This window comes from Apteryx rowi, unplaced genomic scaffold, assembly GCF_003343035.1.
Source record: "Apteryx rowi isolate R43461 unplaced genomic scaffold, aptRow1 scaffold_606, whole genome shotgun sequence".
Lineage (NCBI taxonomy): Eukaryota > Metazoa > Chordata > Aves > Apterygiformes > Apterygidae > Apteryx > Apteryx rowi.
This window is the reverse complement of record NW_020450879.1, coordinates 159689-174929: the sequence shown is the minus strand read 5'-3', so window position 1 is coordinate 174929 and position 15241 is coordinate 159689. Positions and strand designations below refer to the sequence as shown.

Here is a 15241-nt window from a genome sequence, read left to right as displayed (position 1 = left end):
GCGGGGCGGCCGGGCGGCCGCTAGGTGTCAGAAGCGCTACAGGAGCCTCACAGGTTACTAAGGGCCGGGTGGAAATTCAGCAGCGTATCGCAGCACTTCACATATTTCACTGTTTCCACATGGTGGGTGCCAGAAAAATCTGATACAGTGTGATATATAGAAGCAAGGTACAACTGGAATAATGAAATTTCAAAAATAAGTCCTTTTTAAAGGCTCCTTGTAACAGTCCTGTTGGGTATTGTAAATGCCTCAGGTGCACTTGATACTGCTGTTACGTTCCTGGCTTTTGGTTCTAATTTTTATGGAAAGATGGATTGAACTTCAATTTAAGAATAGTCGGTAATCCCTCTCAGGACATACTGTAACAGCTGGTATTTCTGTGTTGCAGTAAATCGATTCCATACAGCAGTCAGCAATACTTATGGCCAGGCTCTGACAAAAACTTCCAAAGCATTTTGAATAAAATGAGCCAAAGAAAATAACATCATCACTGCAAAAATGTAGCTTAATTTGCAAGTTAGAAAAAAAAATCCCTGCTCCACTCCAACAAAATATTAAGCATTTTACTGGTAAGGATTTCATCAGGTCATTTATTTTTCATTAATATATATTTAGGATCTGGGGGGAATAACTTTATGCCATATATAAGTTTCTTAAATAATAAGGAGTTTTGAATTTGTTTAATATTGAACGGTTTACCGTGAAATAAAGAAAAATGAAGAATAACACTGAATACTAAATACATGGCACATGTATAGATCAACAAGACTTTCCACATTTTGTGGTGAATATTTCTGAGGAACCTGCATTTCTAATGAACAGTAGTGCACTGCGTTATTAGTGAGACTGCCCTGCATGTCTGAGGGGGGCTTTTTGGAGTGGGCAAGAGTACTTCAAGTTGCATATAAATCAAAGGTGTGCCATTAATAATAAACCACTTTGTTTTAACTAGTCTTGCACATAAGAAAACTAAAAGTGCTTCCATCCTTCCTGGGGCTGCAGTTGTGTGCTCAGTGTGGGGACTGTGAGCGAGCTTAGGACATGAGTTTTCCTTTATGGAACTCATATGCGCTAAAAAGAAAACAAACAGAATTAATGCAAAGTGAATATGTTCTCTGTTAATTTGTACAGTGTGTCCTTGGCTACGATGTGTAATTTTTTTTACTTGCAACTGCACCCTGGCTTGTCTTGCATATAGATGTTTTACAACTTTGTCATCCTAGGGAGATCTTTCACTCTGAAGTACTTAACTTCCTTATCTCTGTATTAAATTTTGTTTAAATGTAAATTAATGGAGTTTGTACTGATTTGATGAATATTAACATATTTTTTGAAACTCATGCATGTAAGTGAAAGGTTAGTTTTTTCTCTACTGCCCCTCGTAACTAAGAAAAAAAAATTAAGAAAACCCTAACAGATATATATGTTTTCAAGTTTTATTCAGACCTTTTCATCATAAAAGGAGTTCTCCAGGGCTGTAACTTTTGCTGTTTTTTTTTTTTTTTTTTTTAATCCAGATTCACTGGGGTTTGAAAGCTGACACAAAAAATCTTTCTTCTGGTAAATGATTAAAAAAAAAACCTTTAAATGTTGCCAGACTATTAAAATGACAATACAAGGTTTACACCTTGGGGTGTGTTAACAACTATCTTGTATCTAATTTAAATTTAAACTTAACTAAACAAAATCTTGTAAATGGCCTTTAGTGTGTTGCAATAATTCTAGAAACGTGGAGATTTTCTTTTTTTTTTGTGAAAAACAGAATTTTGAACAGTGTACAGTGTTTACGGCACCTGTATATTACTCTTCCACAAGAATGTTGCCAAGTACAAGTGTGTCCAAAATATTCACTTTCAGGGCCAAGATGACTTGAAAAGTCATTCTGTCATTCTGATTAATATAAATGTATTAAAAAAAAAAAAAAGCAGAAGCTACAGCAGCAGCAAAATGCCCTCCTATTTGTTTATTTTCATATGCTAAAGCAGAAGCATGCTGGTTTCTTTCTTAAAAGATACATTTTGTTTTCTTGAATCTGGAGAAAATATCTTGTTTCCTTTAAGCTTCTCCTTCCCCTTCCCCCTCCCTTTCGCCTACAAAGGCATCAGCTCCTGCCCTGGTCTTAGTAAACATTTCCGTCTTAACTCTGAATTTCTCTTCACATGTTTGTGTTGCAGTTTCATATTTTAACATACCTGAATTTAAATACATTCATTTATAGTTGAATTTGGTTTATGCTTTTATTACATTTGTTTTGAATTATGCTCAGGAATTGGTTAAAAGAAAGACCCAAATTCAGTATCAGTAGGCCTGTGCAATAATTGAAAAATACCTCTTAAAAAAATTCCTATGACTTTTTAAATAACAAATTACAGAAAGAATCCTTACGTGGTGGGCATGAGAATGGCTCCATCAACTCCATGACTCAAATTGCCATTTAGTCCAAATGAGAGTCTGCCCCCATTCTGCTTTTTACAGTTTCACTTAAAATTTTGATTATATTTCCAGGAAACAGATAAAAAATGCATGTCAGATCTTAAATGAACTGAAAAGAATTGAAATGAAGTTAAGTAGAGGTCTTGAATAAATTAACATGCTAGTAAGCAATTTATTTGCGATAAAGATGGTAACAAATTTTCAGTCACTTAAATTGTTCACTATTTTAATGAAACAACCTTATATTTCCAAAATACCTGACATGCTAGAGAGTATAATTTATATGAGAGAAATGTGTTAAATGATTTTTACAGCAGAATGGGATACTAGACTGAAAAAAACAAAACTTGTTTCACCTGGGGAAAAAGTCTTAACAGTCATATATAAATGCAAAGTCCTTTGTTGTTTTAATTGGGAGATTAAAATTAAATCAAAAGTTTATTTAGTGGTAATGATTGGATTTGGTTAGCTACAGTAATTTACAGTTTAACAATGTTCTTAATTGTAAAATTCTGTTTCTTTTCTTTCTAGGAGAAAGTGGGAGATTGCATAAGTCTTTGTAGACACTTGGCTGCAAGCAGTTAAACTGAAATTTAACTGCTGCCTTCTGGCCGCAGAGCGCTAGTCTGACGTTCCTGTGTGATAACTCTGCAGGCTAAATCATGCCAGCGTTATCAACTGGATCTGGAAGTGACACAGGTATGCAAGCCAAGGAGGACTGCATGTTTCCTCCAGATCTTATTTGTTACGTCTACAGTCTCTGTGTTGAGAAATCATCAAATAACATAATTAATTGTAATCTCAACAGATGCTTAAATTTACCCTTTAAACTTAACCTTTTCTCCCTGAAGTTAATGTCAACTTACTAAACACCACAGGTAAAATAAATTAATTCTAAAAAGTCCTACCGGCCTCTCCTCTCCCCCCTCCACCCCCAAAACCCCAAAAGAAAAACTCCAGATTATATATGGCTGTGAAGAATTTGGATTCACATCTGAGCATGGTTCCTACAATGTTAACTTGAAAAAAGAAAAAAAAGAAAAAAAGATGATATCATACATGCCTTAATATTTGCAGCAGTCTAGACTATCCCCTCTGTGAGTTACAGTTATCAGTGGAGTTATTTCTGAACACAGACTATTTAGTTTTGACACTTCTTTAAAAAGTTAGGAGAAAAAAAAATACTGTCTCAAGTTCTCTTCCTTCCCCCGCCTTCCACGTCAGAGTCCTGTTCCTATCACTGAGTGCAGGCAGTGGAAGTGCAGATATAAACATTTTATGTAGCTTTCCAAAGATTTAACCTTTTTTTGTAGCAATGTTAAGCTATATTCAAAGGTTTAATTTCATTTTGCTGTTATGTATACAGCCTCTCTGTGTGATGATATTTTTGTCCCTGTTTTAGAGGAGGGACAACTAAAGTTAGTATTTTTGCTCGAGCACATATAGTAAATAAGTGTTCCAGCTCAGATTACAATACCAAGATCACTGCTTTCTACCCCTGCACTTGTTATTCTAGATCACATAGTTTTATGCACAGTAAATAACAGCAAGTTTATGAAAAGGAAGAGGGAGATTTCAAGTCAGGAATACGAAAAAAAATGTATGTAAGGAATAGCATTTGGTTATTGTTTTAAATGGACTGCATAGTGCAGTGATTTTGTTTCCATACCTGAGGTCCACACAAAATTTTTCTAGATGAAAAGATGAATCTTTAGGGTTTTTTTCAGTATTGGGGCAGGTATTTGCTTTTTTTCTCTCTCCCTCTTACTGTGTTTAAGGGATTTGACTTTACTATCTCCCCAAAACCCTACCTTGACCTATCTCCCTTTCTTTTTCCCCTTCTCCTATGCAAATAAATGCTTTATTTCTGTGGTTGTTGAAGCTGTTTAGTACACTTACGCTGAATTTTGGAAGATTTGTCCATGTCTATCCTGGGATGATCTTCCACTGTGGACCTTTGCTTCCTTCATCACAGAACCTTTTGTGTCCTTCCAAAAGCCTGCTTAAAACTTTTTTAATACTAGTTGGCCAAATGCTTTCTGACATTTCAAAAGTCCCAAGAACTTGTTAAGATGGATAATAGGGTGATGTGTGATGATTGGTGCCTGATGCAGACAACATTGCTTGTTTTATTAAAGACTGTTAATATGCTCATACGTAATAGTAATGCGCATACAATCTCCAAATAAAGAAAGAAAATGGCTTGAAGACATTGAAAAAATATCTTAAGTTTAAAATCGAGTGTGTTGTGTCTCTAAAAACATATTGCATTATTTAATGCATGTGATACTCGAAATACTCATTTAATAATTATGGTGCATGATAAAGCTCAACTATCCCTACAGTCCTAGGAAATCTATAGTAAGATATGACATGCACCATTCATATCTTGTTACTTAACTAGTGTCGACTGTTTATTAAAGCCAATTTGCTTTGCACTGCAAAGTGTATATTGTTTCTTTCAGCAGAAACTTGGATTTGGAAGGAAAAGAGACTTCTTGCTTTCCTTCCTAGTTCTGTACCCCACCTTCTGAAGGGGGTGATAGGTATTTAAGTATTTTTGAATGATTACATCAAATGGTGGTCTCTGTCCTGGTTATAATACAGATGATTTCTAATCTGCTGCCAGAACTACCTTAGAGCCCTATTTTTCTGCTATTACTCCCACTCTTAGATTTAAAAAAAAGCAAACAAAAAATTGGATTTTCTTACCTCTGTTGTTCTCTGGTGGACAGACCATCTTTCCTCTTTCTCTTCCGTCCTGCCTGCAAAAGCAGGTGCTGTGGGTGTTGTGCAGTGTAATGAACTGGAACTGGCTAAGTCATGAGAGGATTCCTCCTGCAGGGCTGTGGAGTTAGCAGATTGCTTGGTGGGGACCTAACAAAAATTTACCTTTAGGGCAGGGAAGGCAATCTCATTTAGTCTGTCTGCTAAGACTCTGTTTTAATAAAATGTTCAAACGGAACGCCAAGCTAACTTATTTTTCTATCTGTTATATCCTGATGAAGTAAAAGGAAACCTGGATTTTAAAAATGACTGAAAAAATTCATTGAAGAAAAATTCTTTGAGGACTAGTAAATACAAATGCATCATCTGTGAATAGCAGAAAGTTCCCAAGTCATGGACTTTTGGAAACTAGGACAGTATTATGGAAGCATTGATGAATTTTTTTAATATTCTTAGCCATCAGACCACTGTCAAAAGCAGGATACTGTTCTCCATGGGCCACATGTGGTCACACTAAATGTCAACCTTCTCCTGTAAATTTTGCCTGATTTTATCTTGTCAACAGACTTTAGGACTGTCATCATGTCCTTTCAACTGCTTCCTTTATATATTTGTACATCCTTTTGTTATTCACCATCTTAACCTGTATATTCTTCTGACCTGTTTAATCTGTTTTGGGAGGCATTTGCCAGAGTTTATACTATGATAAATCAAAGGCATGGATACACTATTTGTAGTCTTTTGTTTAAAACAGTTGTTTTAATTAATTTGGATTCATCAAGTCACTTGGAAATTAATCTTATACATTATTAGCCTGATCTGTCATCTTAGTGCTAAGCCAAAGGTGAAAGGCTCAAGCACGTATATGCTTAATGTCTCTTCTACTCTTAGTGCCCTCCATTAGCCATATAGAAACGTGTTTCATGTCCCTCAGGTTCTGTGATAACATTAGGGTGTTCCTCTTGAAAATTTCACATTACTGACTAAGCCAAATTTTCAATATCATTCTGCATTTAACTTTTATTCAGATGCCTTTTAAAACAGAATTGTGCAACTTGTTTCCATCTGAAAATCTTAAGAATGTTTTTCATTTAGCTCTTTTATATGAATAACAGGCATGTGTATGTGTGTAAATATATATATGTGTGTGTAAAATATATAAAATATACTTGTTGCTGATAATGCGTACATGTGTCTTACTCCTCCCGTAAGATTTATAAACCCCTTGGTGTCAGGTCGAAGTTGTCTTAAAACAGCCATCTTGAATGGCAGCCTGAGCTCCCGCCCGAGGCTGGGTCGGGAGCTTGAAATATTTTCTCTGTGTGTTGCAAAAGTGTGCTTGGACTCCACGTGCGAGCCCAGCGGCTAGAGTTTAAACACTGAGAAAGAAAACCTGCACTTTTGCCGTAAAGCAATGGTAAAGCAAGTCTGTGACATCTAGCGTTCTCGTATCTGATATATTTAGGAAGATTTAAGTTTGCAATCCTGGCTTCACAGTTTGATTGCTGACTTTGCTGGAGCCAAGGTGACATCATTATGCTTTGTGAAGTGTTGTTTTAGCATGAAAAACATCGTAAAATTGTTACAGATTTCTTCCCTCTCGAGACTTTATTGAGTTTGCTCAGTTGATGAGTTTAAAAATGCTTTTCTGTTTGTCCTAAGAAATGACAGGGATGTGCAAAGCAGACTTTGTGTTTTAGGTTCATGTACTGTCAGCAGGAAAACCATATTTATTGGCCAAGTCTGGCCCTCGACTGAAACCATGTGAGATTGCTCAAATATAATGAAAGTCAGAAACAGTGCTTGAATTTGAATATTTTAAATTATAAAAAGTAAAAATGTGCAAGGCTGACATTAGCTCCTTCATCAGTACATGTAGGAACTAATGCTGTATCAGATAATGGATTTTGTTTTTCAGTACTACAAGCATATAAAATTGAATACACAAGGTTAGTTTTTTTAAAATGAGAAATCACATTTTTTAATAACCAAATTGTACATTCATATGGCCTTTAAAATACTCATATTTTTGGTATTTTCTTCTCTGTTTTGTAATAATACAAAATAAGCTATGAAATCTGTTTTAAATGTTGGCTATTTTTTCCAAACTATGTTTGTAATAACATATTCTATAGTGCTTTTAGAATTACCAGTCCTATAAAGCTGCATGCTGTTAATGTGGCCGTCCTGAATACTTGTAGAAATATTTTGCTAAACTATTGTGCTGATAGGATCACCCTATAAATAATAAACACTGGATTATTTCCCAGTGGAGTGGGAGACCTGCAGACAAGGCAAAGCTGAAAGGTGGCTTTGCAGTCCCTGAACACTGAAAGATGTTATCCCCTCTTGTAGTGTTTTTATACGAATGCGCTCCCTTTATTAACTACTTGTTCATTTTAATCATTTTGCCACTTTTCACATAATCATCTTTTCTAAAAATGCTTGATAACAAGAAGGATAAAAAGGTGGAGAGAAAAAAAGAAACAGTAACAGCTTGAAGAGAAGGCTAAGTAGCTGGTAGAGCTGAGAGGGGAACATGAGAATTTGTAGGGGCACAAGGACAGATTAAACTGAGGTGGCTAAAGATTTTAGCCTTTTAAAGCAACTTTTTTTCAGAAGGAGGAGGGAGATAGAAATCTGTTTTTACAGACTGCTTAAAATAAAATAAAATAAAATAGTGGCCAAAGATCTAGGTTCCCTCTTGTGACATGGAGAGAAAGGGGCCGTAAGGGCAGGCGGAGGGAAGGCTCTCTGCGAGCAGCTCTCTGGCAGCGGGCTGCCAGGGCAGCGGCTCACCGGCAGTGCGATCCTGCTCCGAGCTGCCCCAGCTTCGCCGCTGACAGCCACCGAGCAGGCAGAGCAGCAAAGCCTCCACTTGCAAAGCATCCACTTGCCTATTAGAAACTGTCACTTATGACTTATGCATAGGTGTGCCACAGCAAGTGTAATATATGTAAATGTCTTTGGCTGCACCATGATTGCGAGGCTACTTAAATTTCTCACCATGTCCAAATGCCCTGATATGGCCAGATTGTCATGAAAACCGATATGCTAGTTGAGGCAAAACTTACACTGAATTAATAAATAGAGCCAATATTTCACCGCGCGTTCTGGAATTCTCCCCATCTCCAGCTGCCAGAGGCATTAAATGGCTTGTAGGCTAATATTAATATGAAAGATGTGGGAAACTATGAGGTGTATGGCTAGCTTTAATTGCTATCAGATTTAATTTTTAAAAATACAGCTTGCTAGTGTTGGGGAAAGGATATTTATTTTGGTATCAACATATTTATAGTGACTGCTGGAATATGTGTTCAAAGTAGGGTGAAATTTCTCTGGACTGTTCTGTTTTGGGTTAATACTTTATATTATGCTAGACTGATTCAGCAGCATGGAATCAGAAAATATGTGCAGTTATATTTACTGGTGGTAAACTCTTTAAAACTGTTACAGTTCTTGGAAACAAATTAAACTTTAAATTCAAATGTCTGACAGCAGGAACAATTTTTACTCTATTTCTTTTTTTTTTTTGTGAGCAATGAGATCTTTAAAGTTTTGCGGTAAATTTGAAAGTATGGCAGCTTATATTGTTTTCTAACCAAAGGTTTAATGTACAGCTACTTTTGTTGGACCAAAAGCCGTGATTACACAAATGGCTGACAATTCCTAGTTATGCCAGATGTCCTCTGACAGGAGCAGACGATGATGCTGTAATGCACAAGTGTAACTATGCCAGAATGCGGATCAGCTAGGAGAGCATGTTGTATACATTTACTGTCAGATGAAAGGTTCTGTGGCTTCTCAGCCCAGCATCAGGTCAAGTGTTGGCTATTTTAATACAACTAAAGCTGTTAATCTGAAGGAAGTTTAGGACTACTTTGAGGCAGTAAGAAGCTTCCCTGCTAACTTTTAGTTGCTTGTTATGGAACAGAGAGGGTTCAAATATGTTTTTGCTGTCACAGTAAGAAATCTGTTTTAAAAATCCCCTAAGGATCTGGATTTTAGAGATAAAATATGAAGTTTGGCCACTCAAATAGTAATATTTTCTAAACTAACTTTGAGATAACAGACATGATGTACTTGACTCCTTAAACTTGTATATTCCTGTATAACTCCATGAAATTTGTATCAAATGTGTGTGTGCATATATCACCAGCTGATGTGATGGCATAACTTGTTTTAAGTGTTAAACTTTAAACTCAGACATACAGAGAAAGGATATACGGAAGGGATCTACTGACTAAAGTATGGTTTTGGGCATCAGCACTGCCTTGTCTAATGCATGAAATCATATGGATTACAGGACTCTTTCTTCCACTCTTGAGAGACACAATATGAAAGCTGGAGGTTCATGGTAATCAATTGGAGTTTCCAGTAGCTTTAGCCACAATTGAGATAAAAATAGTCTTGGCTTCTGTTGCTGGAAGTCTTTCTTCAGTCTCTTAATGTGATATTGTGTCCTCCTTTTGCAGATGTAGAATGGCACATTTAGTATTCCTTGCCACTGTTCCCCAGTGCCAAGTCTCTCACTTAACCTTGTAGACTATGAATAAAGAGTTAAACCCGCGGACCATGCCCAGTGCCTCTCTTTCAGACATCCTAATGCTGGAATGAATTCTTTCCTGACTGCATGCCAGATATTTGCCATTGCCTTCTCTAATGCTGATGAAGATCTAGATGTAAATACCTGATGAATGACTCATCAAGCTGATGTCTATACACATGACCAGTCGATTAGTCAAGGGTATTCAAGGTGTCATAGTATGCAAACTTCTTTGGAGGAACCACGGGTTTCTGAAAATATACACGTGAGATTTTTGTATGAGCTCTCCACAAGCTTCTTATTAATTTGTGTTTGATAGGTCACTTGAAATCAGTGCTTTTAAGTTTGTGTTATTCTTGTAGAAAATAGGAATGCTTTTAAGTACTCATGAAAGTACATTTTATGAATTTTCAAAGTATCCCCGTAGCTACTACATTATRAGGGTTTTCAATTTTGAAACAGCTTTGATGAGCTGAATACAAGTAAGAACTCTGCAGCATTCTGTCCTCCACAGTATGAATGCAAATAGGAATCAACTGTTTAACTCAAATCAGAATGTAACAGTATGCGGTATGCTAAATCTGAAATACACATGTTGAGACAAATCCTAAAAGACCAATAACTGTTTCAAACAACTGCAGATTCTTTAGCTCCTGTAGCCAAGTTCCAAAACTGAAGACTTTTCCATTTTGAAGGAAATAATATTTTTTAAAGTGGTGGGCTTAAATGATTGCTCACTTTCAACATTTTCTGTCATAACGTTGTTTTAAGGTGAGTTAACAAATTACTGTAGTTTGGAAGAATACAAATTAGGTACAAATGTTAAGTTAAAATACTGTATTGCACTTAGTAAGTATGTAATCTTGTTCTTTGAGAATCCTTATGCCAAAATTCTTGTTTTCATCGGGAAAAAATAGAACAATGATATTCTAATTGATGTGCTGTCCACAAGGAATTCAGCATTTATTTTTTTTTGTGAATTAGTAAATAAAACAAAGTAGGTATTTTTTTCAGAGATGCTAATCCCCTCCATGTCATGATTATCTAGTTACTCAGTATTCTGTACCTTTTAAAATTAAGTTGATTTTTTTCTTTTTTTGAACACAAAACTACAAGCATTTTAAGAATGTACGTGATGGAATGAGTTAATCACTCTGACTCTGATTCTGCAAAAAAATTAAGTCTAACTTTTTTCAGTGTCAGGAAGCCTATATATTTGGTGGAATTACTCACAGAACATAAAAAACTATTTGTGGTACATAAAATTGAACATATAGTTGTCTTTTTACTACTGGGGTCTGATAGGACAGTGTAGTATGTGTACCATGTATGTTTTTATTTGAACCTGTGCATGAATACTGTTTCAAAATTAAACTTTTTAATGAAATAATTCTCAGATATTCAGTTTTCATGACTTTGATTTTATTATACAGCAGCAATGTTGTCAGAATGAGTGTTTGTATTGCAATGCTATTTGATTTTGTGTGACGAAAGTGTTGTCCAATCCTTTATAGAACTGTAAAATACAGTTTAAATGTGAAAAAATGTAAGCTTGTTATAAATGGCAGCAAATGGTGCTGATTATTTTACCTTTGACAAAGTGGAAAATTTAAAGGTTGGTGTGTCCCATTTTATTAATACAATAAAATTTTACAGTATTGTTCTGGGCTTAGATATATGTTCTTTAGTGTTTATTACCCCTCAGTTACAGTAAAAATTTTTGATTTGAAGTCTGGCATCATTATTCAGAATGCTAATTCAGGAAATTAATTAACATATGAAAGCAAATGCACATCCATTTGTGTCCAGTTTTTCCCTTATGCTAACTGAAACAAAGTTGGTGTTTTCTTGTCATATGTAAGAGTGATGGAACGCAGAGACCATGTTTTTTTATCATTTAGCACTAGTTTATAGCTTCCACAGACTTGTCCTAATAATGAAGCTATGAAGGATATGACAAGAATGGTGATATTAAATTTCTCTAGACTAACAGTAAATTTTTCCATTCTGATGTCAAGAATGTTGAGCATCTGGAATCTGCAGTGTGAGTGGGTCAGTACGGGAACACTTTCATCCATTTCTTAGCCATTTATCCTCCTCCTAGGAACAAGCAGTCTTCTATAGAATATAACACTACGAAGGAAGCAATTTTCTAGAACTAGAAAAATTCTTTGTGTCCCGTTGTTTCTGATTTAAAAGCTTTCCATTGCTTCTGCGTCTTAAATCTTATTGCAAGCGCAAAGTTAGCTTACACATTTTTAAATTGGAATTGCCATTATGATACATTCTGTTCCTCAGATCTAATAAAACAAATTGTATTAATGAAGCATAGAATAAACTGAAGATGGCCTGAAGATAGGAACTGCATGAGTATGTTAACAGAACACAGTGAAATTTATCTATTCTGTCTTTTTAAGCTGGAACAATGCTGAGTTTTCAAACAGTTAGATTTCCCCTTGAAATTGTTTCCTCAGTCCAAGCTGGCAGAACGCTACAAACCTCATTTTGCAACCATTTTATTTTATTGATCTTGCAACAAGTCCAAAATCTTCAGAGAGTGGTTCTCTATTAGTGTCAAGTTGATAAAAATTTTAGTTTTAGATTATGTATGTGTATTTAGATTATCTACATGCATATAGATTATACGGATTATTTCTGTAGGCAAGATTATCTAGCCATTGGTTTTTAATTGCCTGTGTCACTTTTGTCAGCTGAACTGGATTTTTTGGAAACTGTATTGTATACCCAAGAATCTGGTACAGTATTAATTTATTACATTTAAATTTCTTCATTCTTGAATCAGGCATTCATATTTGATATACTTTATAAACACCTTCAAATAACCCTCACACATACTCTACAAGAGTCAAGTAGGATTACTATATGCAATACTTGCCTCCTTTTTATTAGTATTTCCAGGCTGCAGGCTTTTTTGCAGTTCACATACAGTGTTAGACCCCATACCTAATTTACATAACATGACAGTAAATATCACCATGCTAGTATCTAAAACTAGGACTTCCTTAATTTATTTATACTGCCACTTAATTATTTATTGCTGCCACTGGATTATTTCTATACTGAATGTGACTTTGTTTAATTTAGAAAGTCCCCCCTCTCTTCCAATGATTTGGGGAAACGCAGGGATGATTACATTATAATTTGATTAATTTGATTTTTTTTTTCAAATTGTAGGTCTGAATGGACTTATTTCCCCTTTTACAATTGCAAAATGACTGGGTTTGCATCTACATGTTTAAGTTTGTTATTAATATTTTTAATGTATGCTCAAGGCACCTGGGACACTTGAATAAATGATCTGCTTTTAAAAATGGAAATAAATATGTTTTTCTTATGTAAGCCATGTTTATTATACTGAATTTTGACATCTGAAATGTTTTGATACTGGAAAATCCCAATGGGCGTATTATTCCTTTTAAATGTAGAATCTGGTTAAATTCCAAGTAAACCTGACTAAAAAATATTACGAGAACCTGACTAGAATAGCTACAGTGTATAAAAAAAGCAAGAATTTCTTGCAAGGCTCTCTGCAATACTGCCAACAGCAGACATTCGAAAACCCCATGTTTTTTTAGGCTTTTCTTTTTTAAAACACAACTTCTAGAGACTTTTAAAAACTTTTGGGGGTGTTTGTTTAAATTGCAGGCATATTCCCAAAAATGTGCGCAAAATACTTCTTTTTTAATTGGAGGTCCATGCGTGTCATATGACTCAGGGAGGTGGGACTGTAAGAGAAACCTCAAATGGAGACTAATAATAAAAGTGAGACTTGGCAGCCATATGCTTAGAAGAGCAGTATTTAGGGTCTTAGTTGCTGAGGTATATCTCCTTCCATGGCTTATGCAATGAAAAGGTGTTTTGTTGTAGGAGACTGTTCTCCTAAATACAGGGGGTGTACCTATGACCTTTCTTAACAGTTAACGTTTGTTTTTAAAAGTGATCCAAAATGTTCAGTATAGCATCATTTCAGTGCTTATAATCGCTACTGACAAAATTTTAAAAATTGCTTTCAACAGACTGGCAGTGCTAAAATCAGTGGGAAACTTCCACTGATTTCAGTGGCCTTTGGCTGTGGCCTGTGAAAGCGTGCAAGATGCTCGGCAGTAGCTCCGCGGGAAGCCAGCGCTGGAGGTGGGGCGGAAGCACAGTCTGTCCCGGTGCGTTTGTGGTGCTACTGGGCAGCGTGGAGGCAGGGGAGCTCTGCTGAGTGACACCTACGGGGCTGTAGAGATCTGAGCTAATCCCCTTCCGGTGCAGGGAAAGATGGATGTAACAAGTTATTGGGCCTGGTAATTTAAATTAGGCCAATGTGTCTGTAGGGACCTGAAGTCATTACCAGTTTGCAATAATTTGACCAATTAATTGGTCCTTGTCCCGATCACAAAACCACTAATAGGTCCAGTTTGCCAGTAAAATCATGTGACAAGCCGTGCTTTTCACTGTGTCGTCACACTGCAGTAAATATGAACGCCACTTTTTGTATAATTGAGACCTAACTAAAATGCCAGTGATGCACCCATTTTAGCTTTTCAGGAGCCAGGGGAGATGGGGGATGAAGAATGACATACTGTTTTTTCTTCATTTATATAAAATCTTAATGCCCATCTGAATATTTTAAATTCCATGATACTGGGCACTGCAGAAGGAATAAGAACAAATTCAGCTGTGTCTGTAAAGGTATTAAGCCAGCACCTTTTGCCATCGTTACCTTCTGTTTGAGAAAGGATGTAACTGAGTGAGATGATCTGAAACTATGAAGTTGCACTTTGGGCATATTCTAGATTTTGTCTCTCTCTTCTCCCCTACTAAATATCCTAAGTCCTTCTTCTTACTTATTTTTGTTTTGCTCCTTGACTTTGTTTCTGGTGCTCAATTTCAGGACGAGAGTATTTTTCTCCAGTGTACTGCATGGCCTAGTGGCCAGGGTGCTTCTGCTGCATAAAAGAGGTGGATTTGATATCCTCCAGGCTCCAGAGAGCCTTGATTCTGGTTTTCTTTTCTTTTCTGGGTGAAAGCTGTACACGCTGGACTATAGAGCCAAAGCCAGGCAGCGCTAAAAGCATACCATGGTTTCAGGTGAAATCAGTGAGCATCTATCTATCCATCTGTCTGTCTGATTTTCCCCATTTCCCCAGGAGAGTTGCACAGATTGTATCCATTTCTGCCTAAATGAGCAAGAGAGCTGCAGGTGACACCCATTTCCCTAGAAGGGGCAATGCAGGGAGAAACGAATAAACGAAGCCCACAGAAACTTTTGAGTTGCATGTGGAGAGCTGAATGCATTTCGGCACCTGCAAGTTAGTCAGTGCTGGGGTGCAGGCAGGCGAGATATTTCCTGTGGGGTTTTGTGTATTAAACCTAAGTCTCATTCTAGGCAGAGTCAGTCTCATACTGTGTCACTGCTGTAATAGTTAATCTCTCAGAAAACCTGAGCTTTATTTATTTATATTCCTTGAGGTTTTAATTTAGCAAAGATTTGAGGAGCAATAGTTACTGGTGTAGAAGAGTTACATA

The 15241-nt window shown here is 36.2% G+C and overlaps 1 protein-coding gene across 4 annotated transcripts in view; it reads left to right on the top strand.

Annotated features, from left to right (window-relative positions):
* Window positions 1-15241, top strand: part of MPP7 (membrane palmitoylated protein 7) — a 165049-nt gene that overhangs the window by 41714 nt on the left and 108094 nt on the right. For all 4 annotated transcript variants that reach the window (XM_026083530.1, XM_026083528.1, XM_026083527.1 and 1 more), the window contains one exon: window positions 2965-3132. In XM_026083530.1, coding sequence (XP_025939315.1) covers window positions 3096-3132 — 37 coding nt within the window. In that variant the 5' untranslated portion in view covers window positions 2965-3095. The remainder of the gene's footprint in view (window positions 1-2964; window positions 3133-15241) is intronic.